The following is a 14,299-nucleotide window of genomic DNA, read 5'->3' on the forward strand; positions in this document are numbered from 1 at the left end:
CTCCACTAGAAGGCGTATCCCCTCCTCGTGGTCTTCAGTTCTTAGTTTTCCGCGGAGCCAGAAAGCCCTGTCGTTTTTTCTCTCCGTGTTCAGTGCATTTCTAGCACCGCGGCTTCTTTGGGTTTTTTCTCGGGAGTCGCTGTGCGGTTTTTCTTCTTTGTTTTTATTGTTTTGTTGCTTTTCCCAATCGTAGTTCAGCATCCAGGGGCTCCCGGTTTGCCGTGGCCGCTCGGCTTCGATCGTCCGCGGCCGTTTTCTCAATGTCCCGGCCCGTTACCGGGTTTAAAAAGTGCACCCAGTACATTCGGCTTCTGTCTATTATCGACCCGCATCATTGGTGCATTTTGTGCCTAGGGGCGGACCATCCTATCGATTCTTGCCCCCGGTGTGCCACTTTCCAGAAATGTGCCCTGCGTCGTCGACGGGCCCGCATGCCTGATTTGTTTGCTGTGGAGCAGGCCCTGGTCTCGGCCTCGACATCGGCCCCAGCTTCGGCCCCGGCCTCGATGTTGGCCTCGAAGACCTCGGCCCCGACTAAGCAGACCTCGGCCTCAAAGAGCTCCGCCTCGACCTCGAGGGCGTCGGTGTCGGGTAAGTCCCCTCTTCTTTCTTCAGGGTCTGCGCCGGCGAGGAAGCCAACCTCGGAGTCTCCGGCCGTCCATGGTGGGAGTGCCCTTCCTCCGGCCTCGTCAAAACAGTCTAAGCCCTCCATGCGTGCTTCTGCCTCAAGGGAATACTCATCCTCGAGATCGCCCTCAGTGGAATGCACTGCTGCGCCTGACTTGCCCGCTGTGGTTTCGGTGCCGGTGTTCCAGGATATGCTTCGGGCCTTGATATCCTCGGAGCTTTCCTCGGCTTTGGCCCACTTGACTCCGGCCTCGACCTCGCGACCATGGACCAGCCTGAGCGTCGTGTAGGGGCCCCTAGGGGCAGGGTGCGCCAGTCGAGGCGTCTTTCCTTTTCAGATTCCTCGCCTTCGGGCCACCCGAAGTCGAAGCGTCGGTCAGAGCGTGCCTCGACCCCGTCTCGCCACTTGGCAAAGCAACCCTGGGACTCCCCTCCGAGGCGGGGCCGGTCCCCGGGCGTTCGCTCTACCGAGGTTCTCCGGGCCTCAGAATTGTCCTTGTCCAACCCTCGGTTGTTCAAGTCGCTGCTCCGGGAGGCCCCGGTTTCGGGTAGGTCCCCTTCTTTTTCCAGAGGCGTCTCTCCTCGGCGCCAGGGGGCCTCCATGCCTCAGACCCTGGGGGCCTCGCCTCGGGTGTCCTCGAGGCGCCGGCGGTCCTCGACCCCGCTGTGTTCCTTTAGTGGAGTGTCCTGGGGCTCGGGGCAGGGGGAGACTGATCTGCCTCCTCATTACTCTAGGGAGGCTTCTCCTTCCTTCTCGGTTGCACCTCGGTCTCGTTCGACTACCCCCCGTGATGGTCGGTCAGATAGTCGTCCGTCCTCTTTCGCGAGGTTCGTGCAGGACATGGGGAGGGCGCTCCACCTCGACCTCCAGTCTGACTCCAAATACACAAAGGAGTTCTTGGAGGAGTTGGACCAGCCTTGTCCTCCTCTGCTCCCTTTGAATCCGGTGCTGCGCTAGGCTTTCATCCGGAATTTGTAAACCCCCTATGCGGTCCTGGCCATTCCATCCAAAATGGAGTCGAAGTACAGGACCGTCCCTTGCCCCGGGTTTGAGAAGGCGCAACTTTCCCACCAATCCCGCCTGGCAGGGAGGGGAGGATGATGGACAAATTTGGCAGGCGTCTCTACCAAAATTCTATGATGGCCAATTGGGTCTTGAACTATAACTTCACCTTTACCTCATACCTTAAGGTTCTGATCAAATCCTTGCCCGCCTTTCAGGGTGACTTGCCCGCCTCCCATCAGGCGGATTTTGGGCGCCTGGTGGAATCCCTTTCGCAGCTTCGTATGCACCTGTTCCACGTGGCTTACGATGCTTTTGAACTGTCCTCACGGGTCTCCGCCTTTGCGGTAGCTATGCGCCGTTTGGCGTGGCTCCGCATTGTGGACATGGACCCTAACCTCCAGGATCGTCTGGCCAATCTTCCCTGTTTGGGGAATGAACTTTTCGACGACTCGATCGAGGCGGCCACCAAGTGCCTCTCGGAGCATGAACGATTCTTCGCTTCTTTGGTGCGGCCCAAGCCGAAGCCCACTCCTCCTAAGGCTTATTGGTTGCCGCCCCGGCGGTACCCGCAGAAGTCTACACATGCCTTTTCTCGCCCACCTCCTCGCAACCAGCAGGAGCAGCAGGCTCCTCCCAACCTCAGACCACTGCGGTGTCTAAGCCCGTGCCGTCTTTTTGACGGGCTGAGCGGATGGGGGCTGGCCCCCTCCGCGCTGGACGCCCTCTTCCTATCGGGGTCCGTCTCGGGGCCTTCTACCTGAGTTGGACCCGTATAACCTTGGACGCTTGGGTCCTCACCGTTATCAGAGAGGGGTATTCACTGAACTTCCGGGAGTTGCCGCCAGACAGTCCTCCCGGCGGGTCTCTTTCGAATCGTGCACAGCTTCCCTTGCTCCTTCTGGAGGCTCAGGTTCTCCTTCGCCTTCGAGCGGTGGAGGAGGTTCCCCCTTGTCAGCGGTGGCGGGGGTTTTACTCCCGGTACTTCCTGATCCCCAAAAAGACTGGGGACCTCTGGCCTATTCTGGACCTCAGGAAGCTGAACAAATTTCTTGTTCAGGAGAAGTTCCGGATGCTCTCGCTTCCCGTTCTGTATCCCTTGCTGGACGAGGGGGACTGGTTATGTTCCCTCGATCTGAAGGGAGCTTACACTCACGTTCTGGTGCATCCAGCTTGTCGCTGGTTCCTTCGCTTTCAGGTGGGGAACCTGCATCTTCAATACAGGGTCCTTCCGTTCGGGCTGGCTTCGTCCCCACGAGTCTTCACGAAGTGTCTCGTGGTGGTGGCTGCGGACCTGTGGTCACAGGGACTCCAGGCTTTCCCGTACCTCGACGACTGGCTGATCAAAGCCCCGTCGAGGGAGGGGGTTATTTCAGCGACTCGTCGGACTATTATATTCCTTCAGAATCTGGGGTTCGAGGTAAACTTCCCAAAGTCCCAGTTGTGTCCCTCTCAGTCTCTACAGTTCATCGGGGCCGTGCTGGACACGGTTCGCCTCCGGTCGTTCCTGCCTCCCTCTCGGCAGGCCACTCTCGTGCGGCTGAGCCGGCAGTTTTCCCTGCGGACTTCGGTCTCGGCCAAGCAGATGATGGTCCTCTTGGGATACATGGCCTCCACCGTGCATGTCACGCCGTTCGCGAGGCTGCATCTGAGGGTCCCTCAGTGGACTCAGGCCTCTCAGTGGCGACAGGATCAGGATCTCGCTTCTCATCTCATTGCGGTGACTCCTTCCTTAACATGATCGCTCCGTTGGTGGACCAACTCTTCCAATCTTTCCAGAGGGTTGCTCTTTCTCGCTCCTCCGCATCACAAGGTCCTGACGAAGGATTCTTCGGCTTATGCTTGGGGGGCACATCTCGATGGGCTGCGTAACCAGGGCCTTTGGTCGAGTACGGACCGTCATTGCCACATCAACTTGTTGGAGCTTCGAGCCATTTATAATGCTTATTGCTTCAACGGTTCTCCCTCTGCATCTATTCTTATCTCCCCTCTTTTTAACCTTTCAAATTCCTTTAGATCATTGTAATCTTATTAGTATGTTTATTTTCTTATTTTTCTCCTCTAGCTCTATTTTCTTTCTTTATTACTCTTCTAATTGTCATTTTTCCTGGTACTTTAGTTAGATTGTGAGCCTTCGGGACAGTAAGGGAATTTCTAAGTACCTATCTTACTTATAATTTTAATGCACCAATATATTCATTGTAACCCGTTCTGGGCTCTTATGGGAGGACGGGCTAAAAAAATCGAATAAATAAATTTGCTTTGGGATTAGGTGGTCCTGGTACGCACGGACAACCAGGTGGCGATGTATTACGTCAACAAGCAGGGGGGTACGGGTTCCCTGTCTCTCTGCTAGGAGGCTCTTCGCCTTTGGAATTGGGCGTTCCGCCACAACATCTTTCTTCATGCGGTCTATATCCAGGGCGAACACAACTGCCTGGCGGACAAGTTAAGTCGCCTCCTGCAGCCGCACGAATGGTCTCTCCATTCCCAGACTCTGCGTCAGGTGTTTCTTCGGTGGGGGACTCCGCAGATAGATCTCTTTGCCTCACCCCTCAATTACAAGTTGCCTCTTTTCTGCTCCAGGGTGTTCTCCTCAGATCATCTCGAGGCCGATGCTTTCCTCTTGGATTGGAAGGGCAGGTTCCTGTATGCGTTTCCTCCCTTTCTGCTGATTCTGAGGACGCTTGTCCATCTCAAGTTGACCCACGCCACCTTGATTCTGATCGCTCCTCCGTGGCCTCGACAGCCGTGGTTTTCCCTGCTTCAACTCAGTATCAGGGATCCTCTACCTCTGCCTATGTTTCCTTCTCTGCTGTCTCAGAGTCGGGGTTCGCTGTTGCATCCCAATCTGCAGTCTCTGCATCTGATGGCTTGATTCCTTTCCACCTGACTCCTTTCCTTGAGTTGTTCCAGTCGGTGAGGGATGTTCTGGAAGCTTCTAGGAAAGCTTCCACTGGGCAGTGTTATGCCCAGAAGTGGACTAGATTCGCCACATGGTGTGCTTCGAATCAGATGGAACCCTCGTCTGCTTCTTTATCATGCGCCCTCTAGTGGAGTGGGAAGGCACACACATGCGTGGTGCAGCACCAGCAAACTTGAAATCTTCAATCAAGTTTGCTTGAAAAGCTGTCCACGTCGGGGCTCCGTGGATGACGTCACCCATGTAGAGAATATCTGCCTGCTGTCCCTGGATAACACCTGTTACGGTAAGTAACTGTGCTATATAGACATGACAATAAAACATATGCACTAAGTAGCATCTGGTGAGATTAGGGGCTCACTCCTTTTACTAGTGCGCTAGTGGTTTTAGCGCGTGCTACACACTAACGCTTCCATAGAGCTTGCGTTAGTATTTTCCGTGTAGCATAGGGTTAGCGCGCGTACGCTAGCACACCTTAGTGAAAGGAGCCCTAGGTGGCGTAGGTATGTTGACCGAGTGGCATTTCTGGGTGAATGACTTTAAGGCGCTGGGTTAGTAAACAGGAAGGTTTTCACGGCCTATGTTCCTGAAGTTCCAGAGTCCATCTAGTGATCTGACAGATGGGGAGATTGTGTGCCAACGTGAAATGTGAGTAGGAGCGTTTGCGGGCTGTTTCAGTTTTGAGGGAGCGCCCAGGAGGTATGGTCAGTCGTTTTTCTCCTTGGGACCTCAGTGGTCGCTTTGGGAAGTAGATTTGTAGTTAAGTTTTCATGTAGTACGGAATCATTTAATGGAAGGTTTTGAAAGCGAGGACCAGGGCCTTGAAGGTGCAGTGTTTTTGAATGGGCAGCCAGTGCACGGAAGCTAATGCAGGGGGTAACATGATCACGGATGCCTAGGTTTTTCAGAAGGCGGATTGCAGAGTTTTGCACCTTTTGGAGGCAGGAGAGAGTTTTGGTAGGCAGGCTCACTAGTAGAGTGTTACAATAGTCTACGCGGGATAGTACAAAAGCGTAGAGTAGTTGGGCAATTTCGGGTTCTGAGAAGTATGCACGTATGGTTTTTAGCTGGCGGAGGTAGTAGAAAGAGGATGATACTAGTTTGGATACGTGATCTGTCATTGATAAGTTAGAGTCAAGAGTTACTCCTAGGCTGCGGACGTCTTTGGTGTAAGGGTGTTTGTGGCCCAGGAAAAGGACGGACGGGGTATACGCATAGATCTTTGTGGGTCCAGAGAAGTTCTGTCTTAGATTCATTTAACAAAGCATGCCCTCTAGACCTAGTATTTTTGGAATGAGTGAACAAACAATTCACATCTACCCTTTCTACTCCACTCATTATTTTATAGACCTCTATTATATCACCCCTGAGCTGTCTCTTCTCCAAGCTGAAGAGGCCTAGCCACTTTAGCCTATCCTGGTAGAGAAGTCGACCTATTTCATTTATCATTTTTGTTGCCCTTCTCTGTATCTTTTCTAATTCAGTTATATCTTTTTTGAGATACGGCGACCAGAACTGCACACAGTATTTGAGGTCCGGCCATATCATAGAGCGATACAAGGGAATTATAACATTTTCATCTTTGTTTTCCATTCCTTTCCTGATAATTCCTAACATTCTATTTGCTTTCTTAGCTGCCGCCACACATTGAGCTGAGGGGTTCAACATATTCTCAACAATGACACCTAGATATTTTTCCTGGGCAATAACTCGTAACACAGAACCCAGCATCACGTAGCTATAGTTCAGGTTCCTCTTTCTCACATGCATCACTTTGCACTTGCTCACATTAAACGTCATCTGCCATTTTGACGCCCAGTCTTGCAGTCTCACAAGGTCCTCTTGCAATTTTTCACATTTTCTTGCAATTTAACAACTTTATTTTATTTTTTTTTAATTTATCTTTATTCATTTAAAAACTTTCAATAAGTGTGATACAATATACAATCAATTTCATTTAACATCACTTAAATCTCTTACAATATTCCTTTAAAACATTTACCCTCCCTCCCCTACCATCAGTTCCTCATTCAAAGACCTTAAGTATCCCACCCTCCCCTCCCTCTCCCTGGATGTGTATAATCAACATAGGAAAAGAAAAATATCATCAATCTTTACAGTATTGTTCTAATGGTCCCCAAACCTTCCTAAATTTATTTAAATGCCCCTGCTGTATGGCCAAAATACGTTCCATTTTGTAAATGTGACATAAAGAATTCCACTAAAAGGTATCATTTAAACCAGTGTTCTTCAACCTTTTTACACCCGTGGACCGGCAGAAATAAAATAATTATTTTGTGGACCGGCAAACTACTAAGACCGAAATAAAAAAACACATTTTCGCCCCGTCTCCGCAAGCTCGGTCCCCACAAACCATCTGATCCCATCTGCACAGGTCTCGGTTATGATTTTATATTGAACGTATTTTATTAAAGTATAAAAAGAAACAATATTCTGTACAATTGTCATTTTATAAATATAAATATTCAGAGCAAGGACCAACAAAACCCCTGTCTCCCCTCCCCTTCACATATATCCCCTCTACTATCAAGAAAACTGAACAAGCCAAATTATTACAGAATGCTACACAGAAATATCATGCTAACAGAATACTGTAGTCACACATGACAGGAATACTGTTAGGCTTTGCAGTCCCCAGTTATGTCTCTAGCAGGATATATATTTCAAATCTGATATATTGTAATGACAAAATAGAAATAAAATGATTTTTTTTCTACTTTTTGTGGTCTCTGCTTTCATCTTCTTTCCACTCTTCCTTCCAGCGTCTACCCGTTCCATCCACTGTCTGGCCTCTCCCCCTCCCATATGTATCTGACTTCTTTCTATGCCCCTCTCCCCTTTCCATCCAGCTTGTGCCTCCTCTCTCCTTTTTACATCATTCATTCCAGCTTCACTGCTTTCTTCATTTTTATCTCTCCTACACCAAATCTAGCATCTTTATCCCTCTCTCATTTCTCTGCTGACCCCCTTTCCAGCATCAATCTCTCTCTACTTTCTCATTCCTGTCTCTCCCCTTTCCCTCCTCTAATCTCCCTGCCAGCTGTTTCCTTCCTTTTTTCCTTCTCCCTTCCCTCCTCCCCCCCTATCCAACAGTAGCTCTCTTTCCATTCCTTTCCCTCTTCCCCTCCCAGCAGCATCTCTCTACCTCCCTCCAGGTGCAGTAGCAGCTCTCCCTTTATCCAGCAGCTTTCCAGCCTCCAACAGTGGCTTCTTCTCCTTCCAGCAGCTCTCAGTACTTGCCTGCAGCAGTGATTTCCTTAGGCAGCCTTGGGTTTGTTGCCCCCCCCCCCCCCAAGGAAAGGGGAATTTGCCAAAGTGAATCACTGCCCTGGTAAATACAGAGCTGCTAGGAGAGGAGACAGCCACTGTTGAAGGCTCTCCATGATCTTACTCCTGCTGTGTCCTGCACATTCGTGACCCCCCCCCCCCAAGCCGGCAAAAACAGCTTTGCACCGCAGGCCCTGCCGCCCAAGACGAACTGGAGGCCCCTACCCGCCGCATCCTGCACATGGGCAGACTCTCAGAGTACATTATTGGGGTTCAAAAAGGGACTGGATGACTTCCTGAAAGAGAAGGGGATAGCAGGGTACAGATAGAGGGTTACTTACAGGACATTAAATAAATAGGGTATAAACATCTTAGGTAAGGAGCACTTACAGGTCATGGACCTGGGGGGCCGCCGCGGGAGCGGACTGCTGGGCGTGATGGACCCCTGGTCTGACCCGGCAGGGGCAATGCTTATGTTCTTATGACCCAGGGCACAAGGCAGGGAGAGAGCGCGAGAGAGAAGGTAGACAATGAGAAAGAAATGTTGGTTCTATTTTGTCCAGGAATATTACTGCAATGATGGTAAAGTAGGCAGGAAATTAAATTTAAGGAGGCAATGAAATTATTTCTCTGGTAGTTATGAATGAAGACTTAGGCCACTGGATCCCAAATGAGCTGGAAATAGATGTGCAAAGTTAAAAGGACATCTGTTCTAACCACATGGAGGAGCGGCTTAACGAGGGCAGTAGCCTGAGAAGCAGGGGACCAAAGTTTAACCCTCTGATGCTCCTGGGAACGACTGTGAAGCTGCTAACCAGGGCTGTGGAGTCGGTAGATGAATCCTTCGACTCCAGGTACCCAAAATTGTCTCAGACTTTATCTCAGACTCCATATAAGAATAGCCTTACTGGGTCAGACCAATGGTCCATCAAGCCCAGTAGCCCGTTCTCATGGTGGCCAATCCAGGTCACTAGTACCTGGATAAAACCCAAGGAGTAGCAATATTCCATTCTACTGACTGAAGCCACCAGTGCAGGCTGTGACAAACGATCCCACGAAGAGGAACCAGAGAAACTAGCTTGTGAACCTGCAGAGACCACCACTGAAGAAGAGCGTACTGAAGGGGGTGCATGTGAGCCTGACTCCACTGAACAACTTCCAAGGAGGCCATCATCGATCCCAAGACCTGAAGAAACTCCTGCACCTGGGGATGAGAATTCAACAGGGAACGAATCTGCAACTGTAACTTCTGCACTTGAGCCTTGGAAAGGAATACTCTCCCCAGAGCGGTATCAAACAGAACTCCATACTCCATTCGTTGAGACTGAATGAACTGACTCTTGGAAAGGCTGACCACCCAGCCCAACAACTGCAGCAACTCCATGACAAGGGCCATAACTCGGGAGCTCTCCTGAAAGGACTTTGTATGAATCAACCAGTCATACAGATAAGGATGAATCAAGAAGCCCTCCTTGTGCAAGGCCATCGCCACCAGTACCATAACCTTGGTGAAGGTATGTGGGGCCGTTGCCAGACCAAATGAAAGCGCACAGAATTGATAGTGCTTTCACAAAATCGCAAAAAGAAGGAATTGTTGATGTAAGTCCCGAATGGGAATATGAAAATAGGCCTCCATGAGGTCGAGAGAAGTCTCCAGGCTGTACTGCTAGGATCATGGACTTCAGGGTCTCCATGGGAAAAGAAGGGACCTGGAGTGCCCTGTTCACACATTTCAGATCCAGAATTGGATGAAAAGACCCCTCTTGGGTACCACAAAGTAAATTAAGTACTTCCTGGTATTAATCTCTAAAGGAGGCACAGGAATCACTGCCTTGAGCTCTAACAACCGCTGAAGAGTCTGACGAAACGCTCGCCTCTTCTAAGAGGCCTGACAAGGGGAAGAGAAGAGAAGCAGATCTGGCAAGGACCGATTGAACTCAAGTGTATACCTGTCTCAAATCACCTCCAGGACTCACTGATCCATTGTGATCTCGGTCGACCCCCTCTTAAACTCCGTTAAGTGGGCACCCCTGGATCAGTCGCTTTTTTTGTCACCAAAAGCATAAGCCACTTTTTGAAAATGGTTCGGCATTTTTTAAGAATACACTGGAGGTTGATAAATCACTGGAAAACAGTTTAGCGACAGTGTTAAAGTTTTAAGAATCTGGGCCCTAGATCTTTTTCCTGGGGAGTGGCTCCTTGAATAGAACCCAGCATCATATAACTATAGTTCAGCATGCATCTTTCCAACATGCATCTTTCCAACATGCATCACTTTGCACTTGCTCACATTAAACCTAAGCCATTTTGATGCCCAATGTTATGGGGATTTTGGAATGTAAACATTGCATATCATTCTAGCTTTTATGCATAAAATAATCCAAGTCAAGACAAGAGGTCCGACTCAGTACTGTAATAGTTTTTTACCTGTTTGTGGTGTGCTTGTGCTGTATTGACAGTTTGCCTGAGGCAAAATTCTAAAGTAAGCTAAATTACTTTTTATGTTTTTTAGGCTGAACTTGAAATTCAGACAGATGCTGTAGACCCAAAACAGAAGGTGGTTATTATCGATGATCTGATAGCCACTGGAGGTAGGTAGGGGAAGCCACTGCTTGCCCCGAGAGCGTTAGCATGAAATGTTGCTGCTGTTTGTGTTTCTGCCATATACTGACCTGGATTGGCCACTGTTAGAAATAGGATACTGGGTTAGATGGACCATTGGTCTGACCCAGTATGGCTATCCTTAGGTTCTTAAGACTACCACCTTCTTCAAAAAGACTTGTTTTGAGGCAGGAAGTGCTGAGGAATTGACAAAAAGACCTTTAAAATTCTATCTACCCCTTCGTAGTTCCCTTCATGACGCAGCTTATATTGATTCACAGAAATATCTAAGAAAAAGGACCATTTAAACTAAATAAATAATTTATGGGACATGTATGGTTGGGCAGACTGGATGCCGCCATTTACTATGTTACTATGTATGTTACCATTTTGTGCATAGTGTCTGTCATAATTAGACTGTAAGCTCTTTGAAGCAGGGACAGTACCTGGTGTGTTTAATGTTCAGTGCTGCATGCATCTGTTACGCTACAGAAATATTATCGATTATTGACGGTTTTTAGCTTGCTGGCTCCTCCCCCAAATTACATCAGCTTGCATAGAGAAATCGCTGATTCCAAGCGTTTACAGAGAAAATCGCTGATTCCCAGCACTTTCTTCACCGTGTTTTGCCTCTCCTGCAGGAACAGGCCAGGTCTCCCACCATGTTATTCGCGGTTTCACCATATTCACCATGGTTTTTAATAAAAAATAGCAAATAACATATGAAAAAGTTATTTGCGTTTTTTTTCAGTATTTGCAGTTCTGTTAATCCCCTATCACAGCGAATACGGAAGGAGAAGTGTAATATTAATGGTTAATACTTTGGGAAGCAGTGACCTCAAGTGCCCACAGCTGTTTGAATTAGAACTAGTCTTATCAATACAACCACTTCATGAGCTATCATAGGTCTCTTATGTCCCCCCTACGCTTACAAAAATATTTATTAATTTATTTTATTTTATAGAAAGACCTAATAAATTAATTTTCCTTTTTATTAGATTGATAGTAGTTAAATTGATAACAATCCCAATCGTTCCACACTCTAAATAGCACTAAATGTACTTAGCTTTACTCCAAAGTGGAATGCAGATTCTATTCCCTATTTTAGACGTTGGAACGATGGACCTCTGGTATTTGTTTCAAATAATGAAACTGTTCATGCTCAACGGGGCGTCCCTGTTTCACTCTACTAGGAGCTTCTTCAGATGTTCATAATCACTATTAATTCTGCCAACACACATTAAACTTCTATGGTGCCACTTTCTTTGAAAAACAGACTACGGGGGCTTAGTTATCTCCATGTTTACCATAGTAGAAGGGTGATGTATAATTTATTTGTTATACCATTTTACTTTACAATAATTGTCAGATCAAGGCAGTTAACACTAGGTGCTTAAAAACTTCCCTATCTGTCCAATCTAACTTAAAGCACCATATTAAGTATTTACATATTAACCTAACAAAATAAATTTAAAAAAAGAAAGAAGAAAAATAATAATAAAAATGTGTGGTGATTTGATGTAGGATGGGCTGGGGAGGGCATCAGTGGGATCTCCACTAACTTGGAACATGAGGATGTTACTGGCCAGACTTTATGGTAGATATCCAGCAAACAACGGGATGGTTGGATAGGCTGGAGTGAGCTTGGACGGCAATTTCAGCATTTGGAACCTAGGACAAGACCAGGTGGACTTTAGTCTATGACCCAGAAATATCAACGAAGAGACAAGTTAATTGACTCATGTATTTGTAATAGGCCGACTGGATGGACCGTTCAGGTCTTTATCTGCCGTCATTTACTATGTTACCTGGCAGAAACCCAAAGAGTAGCAACATTCCAGAGCTGAGATGATGATGTCATAATGCCTCATTCCAGCAACGCCTAAGAGCCAACCTCGGCAGTGATGTCACAATGGCTTGATTAGGTGGCAACTTCAGCATTTGGAACCTAAGATAATACCAGGTGGTCTATGACCCAGAAATATCAAAGAAGAGACAAGTTAATTGAATCATGTATTTGTAATGGGCAGACAGGATGGACCGTTCAGGCCTTTATCTGCTGTATTTTACTATGAATGCTCCTACCTAATTAAATCCCTCTGGCTGGCTCTGTTGCTGATATGCAATGACACTTAACCAGCTAGTGCCACTGGATATCAGCAGCGACAGTATCTAGTTATCACTTATGTAGCACTGAAAGACATACGCAGTGCTGTAAATTTTGACAATTAGAAACATAGAACCATGATAAAGGCCAAAAGACCCATCTAGTCTGCCCACCCACAGTAACCATTATCTCTTCCTCTCTCTAAGAAGAGCTTACAATCTAACTTGGACAGACAAACATGACATATAAGGTTGGGGATGCAGAGCTGGAGCTCACCTATTTAGCGGCAATTTTCATTTTGCTAATCTGATAAATGCCTGGATAAAGGTAGGGCAGCTAATTGGGCACCTATCTAAATATCCATCAGCACTCCGATAACTTCTGGGCATTGCTGAAAACTTGAATATTCAATGCCAGATAAGGCCCACTATCTCGGTTATTTTTTGTTTGCAGAAGCCAGCACTTTGAGCCTGTGGTGTTTATATAGCTACTTAAGTTTAATTTGGCAAAATACTTATCCTAGATTTACTGAAGTCAGCTATGCACTTTAAACCTGTTAACGGATTAGATCTTTCTAGATTAGGTCAAGGGACTGTTAATTTATGGGCCAAGATTGGTAATTGCTGTTTTTTGATCCATTTGCATGTCATTTCTTTGCTAAACATAGTGATCTTAAATTGCATATGTGCTTAGGTCCCAGCAAGTGACATATTCATGGGCCTCCAGCAGCCACATGGACTGAAAGGAAGCCTATGCATTGGTCTCTTACCTGCATGGTGGGGAGCTGGATGCATGGGAAAGTGAAGCAGTGGGACAAATCCTTCTCTAGGGAAGCTCTCAGATTGATAGCCAATATTTGTCTATATGATTGTCACCAAGACAAAAGCTGTGGATTTAGTCACCACTACTTTGGCTTAGGTTGGTTGAAAACATTATTATAAGCTCTAGCTGAGTCTTAACAATTTTTCTTGTTCTAACACAGGTTCATTGTGGGCTGCCTGCACCTTACTAAAGAAGTTAAATGCGGAGATTCTTGAGTGCTTAGTTTTGATAGAGTTGAAGTCGTTGGAAGGTGCCAGAAAAGTCGCCCCTTACCAGCTCTATTCTCTATTACACTATGACTAGAGCAACATCGGACCTGCATGCTTACCATCTCCTAGAACTTCTAGGACTCTGTTCACACAAATGGCAGGTCATTTGTGGCCTGTCACCTCTGCACATACAGTATTCTCTGAAGTTGGGGGCACAAGGTGCGATGCTGAGGTTAAAATCCTTAGGGACGTTAATGTATTAAAAGGAGTTTAAATGAAAACTTGATCAAAGTATTACATTTATTTTGGAAAAGAAATAAATCTGATGCATAACTTTACTGCCACGCCACACCTCACCTTTTTAAATTTAGACTGCTGGTTCATAGACTTTACTATGGTTTCTGCCTGAATTGTGTAACTGTAGGGACAAACTTAGTAAATTAGCTTTCTGTTAAAGCCAGATCTGGGTTTGTGGTATGTATTGACAGTGAAGACCTGCCATGCAGATAATGGCTTAGGCATATGATGGGATGTGCTCTCTCTTCATTGCTCATTTAGATGAGTACAGTTCTAGGGCAAGCCCTTATTTATAATCATGTGGAGCTAGTATGGGCCTAGTAGCCAGTAGTGCTGCCTAATTCACGATTCGAATCGGTTCACTGATTCACTTCAGGTGAATCGATTCGAATCGATACAAAACAACAACAAAAAAAGCTTCT

General features: G+C 47.1%; 1 protein-coding gene across 1 annotated transcript in view; it reads left to right on the plus strand.

The window, feature by feature from the left end:
- APRT (adenine phosphoribosyltransferase) overlaps window positions 1-14,040 on the plus strand; it is a 31,332-nt gene extending 17,292 nt beyond the window's left edge. Inside the window, exons 4-5 of the mRNA XM_033943688.1 lie at window positions 10,354-10,432; window positions 13,532-14,040. Of these exons, the coding sequence (XP_033799579.1) occupies window positions 10,354-10,432; window positions 13,532-13,674 (222 nt within the window). The 3' untranslated portion in view covers window positions 13,675-14,040. The remainder of the gene's footprint in view (window positions 1-10,353; window positions 10,433-13,531) is intronic.
- Window positions 14,041-14,299: the final 259 nt, after the last annotated feature.

This window comes from Geotrypetes seraphini, chromosome 4 (assembly GCF_902459505.1).
Source record: "Geotrypetes seraphini chromosome 4, aGeoSer1.1, whole genome shotgun sequence".
NCBI classification, from domain to species: domain Eukaryota; kingdom Metazoa; phylum Chordata; class Amphibia; order Gymnophiona; family Dermophiidae; genus Geotrypetes; species Geotrypetes seraphini.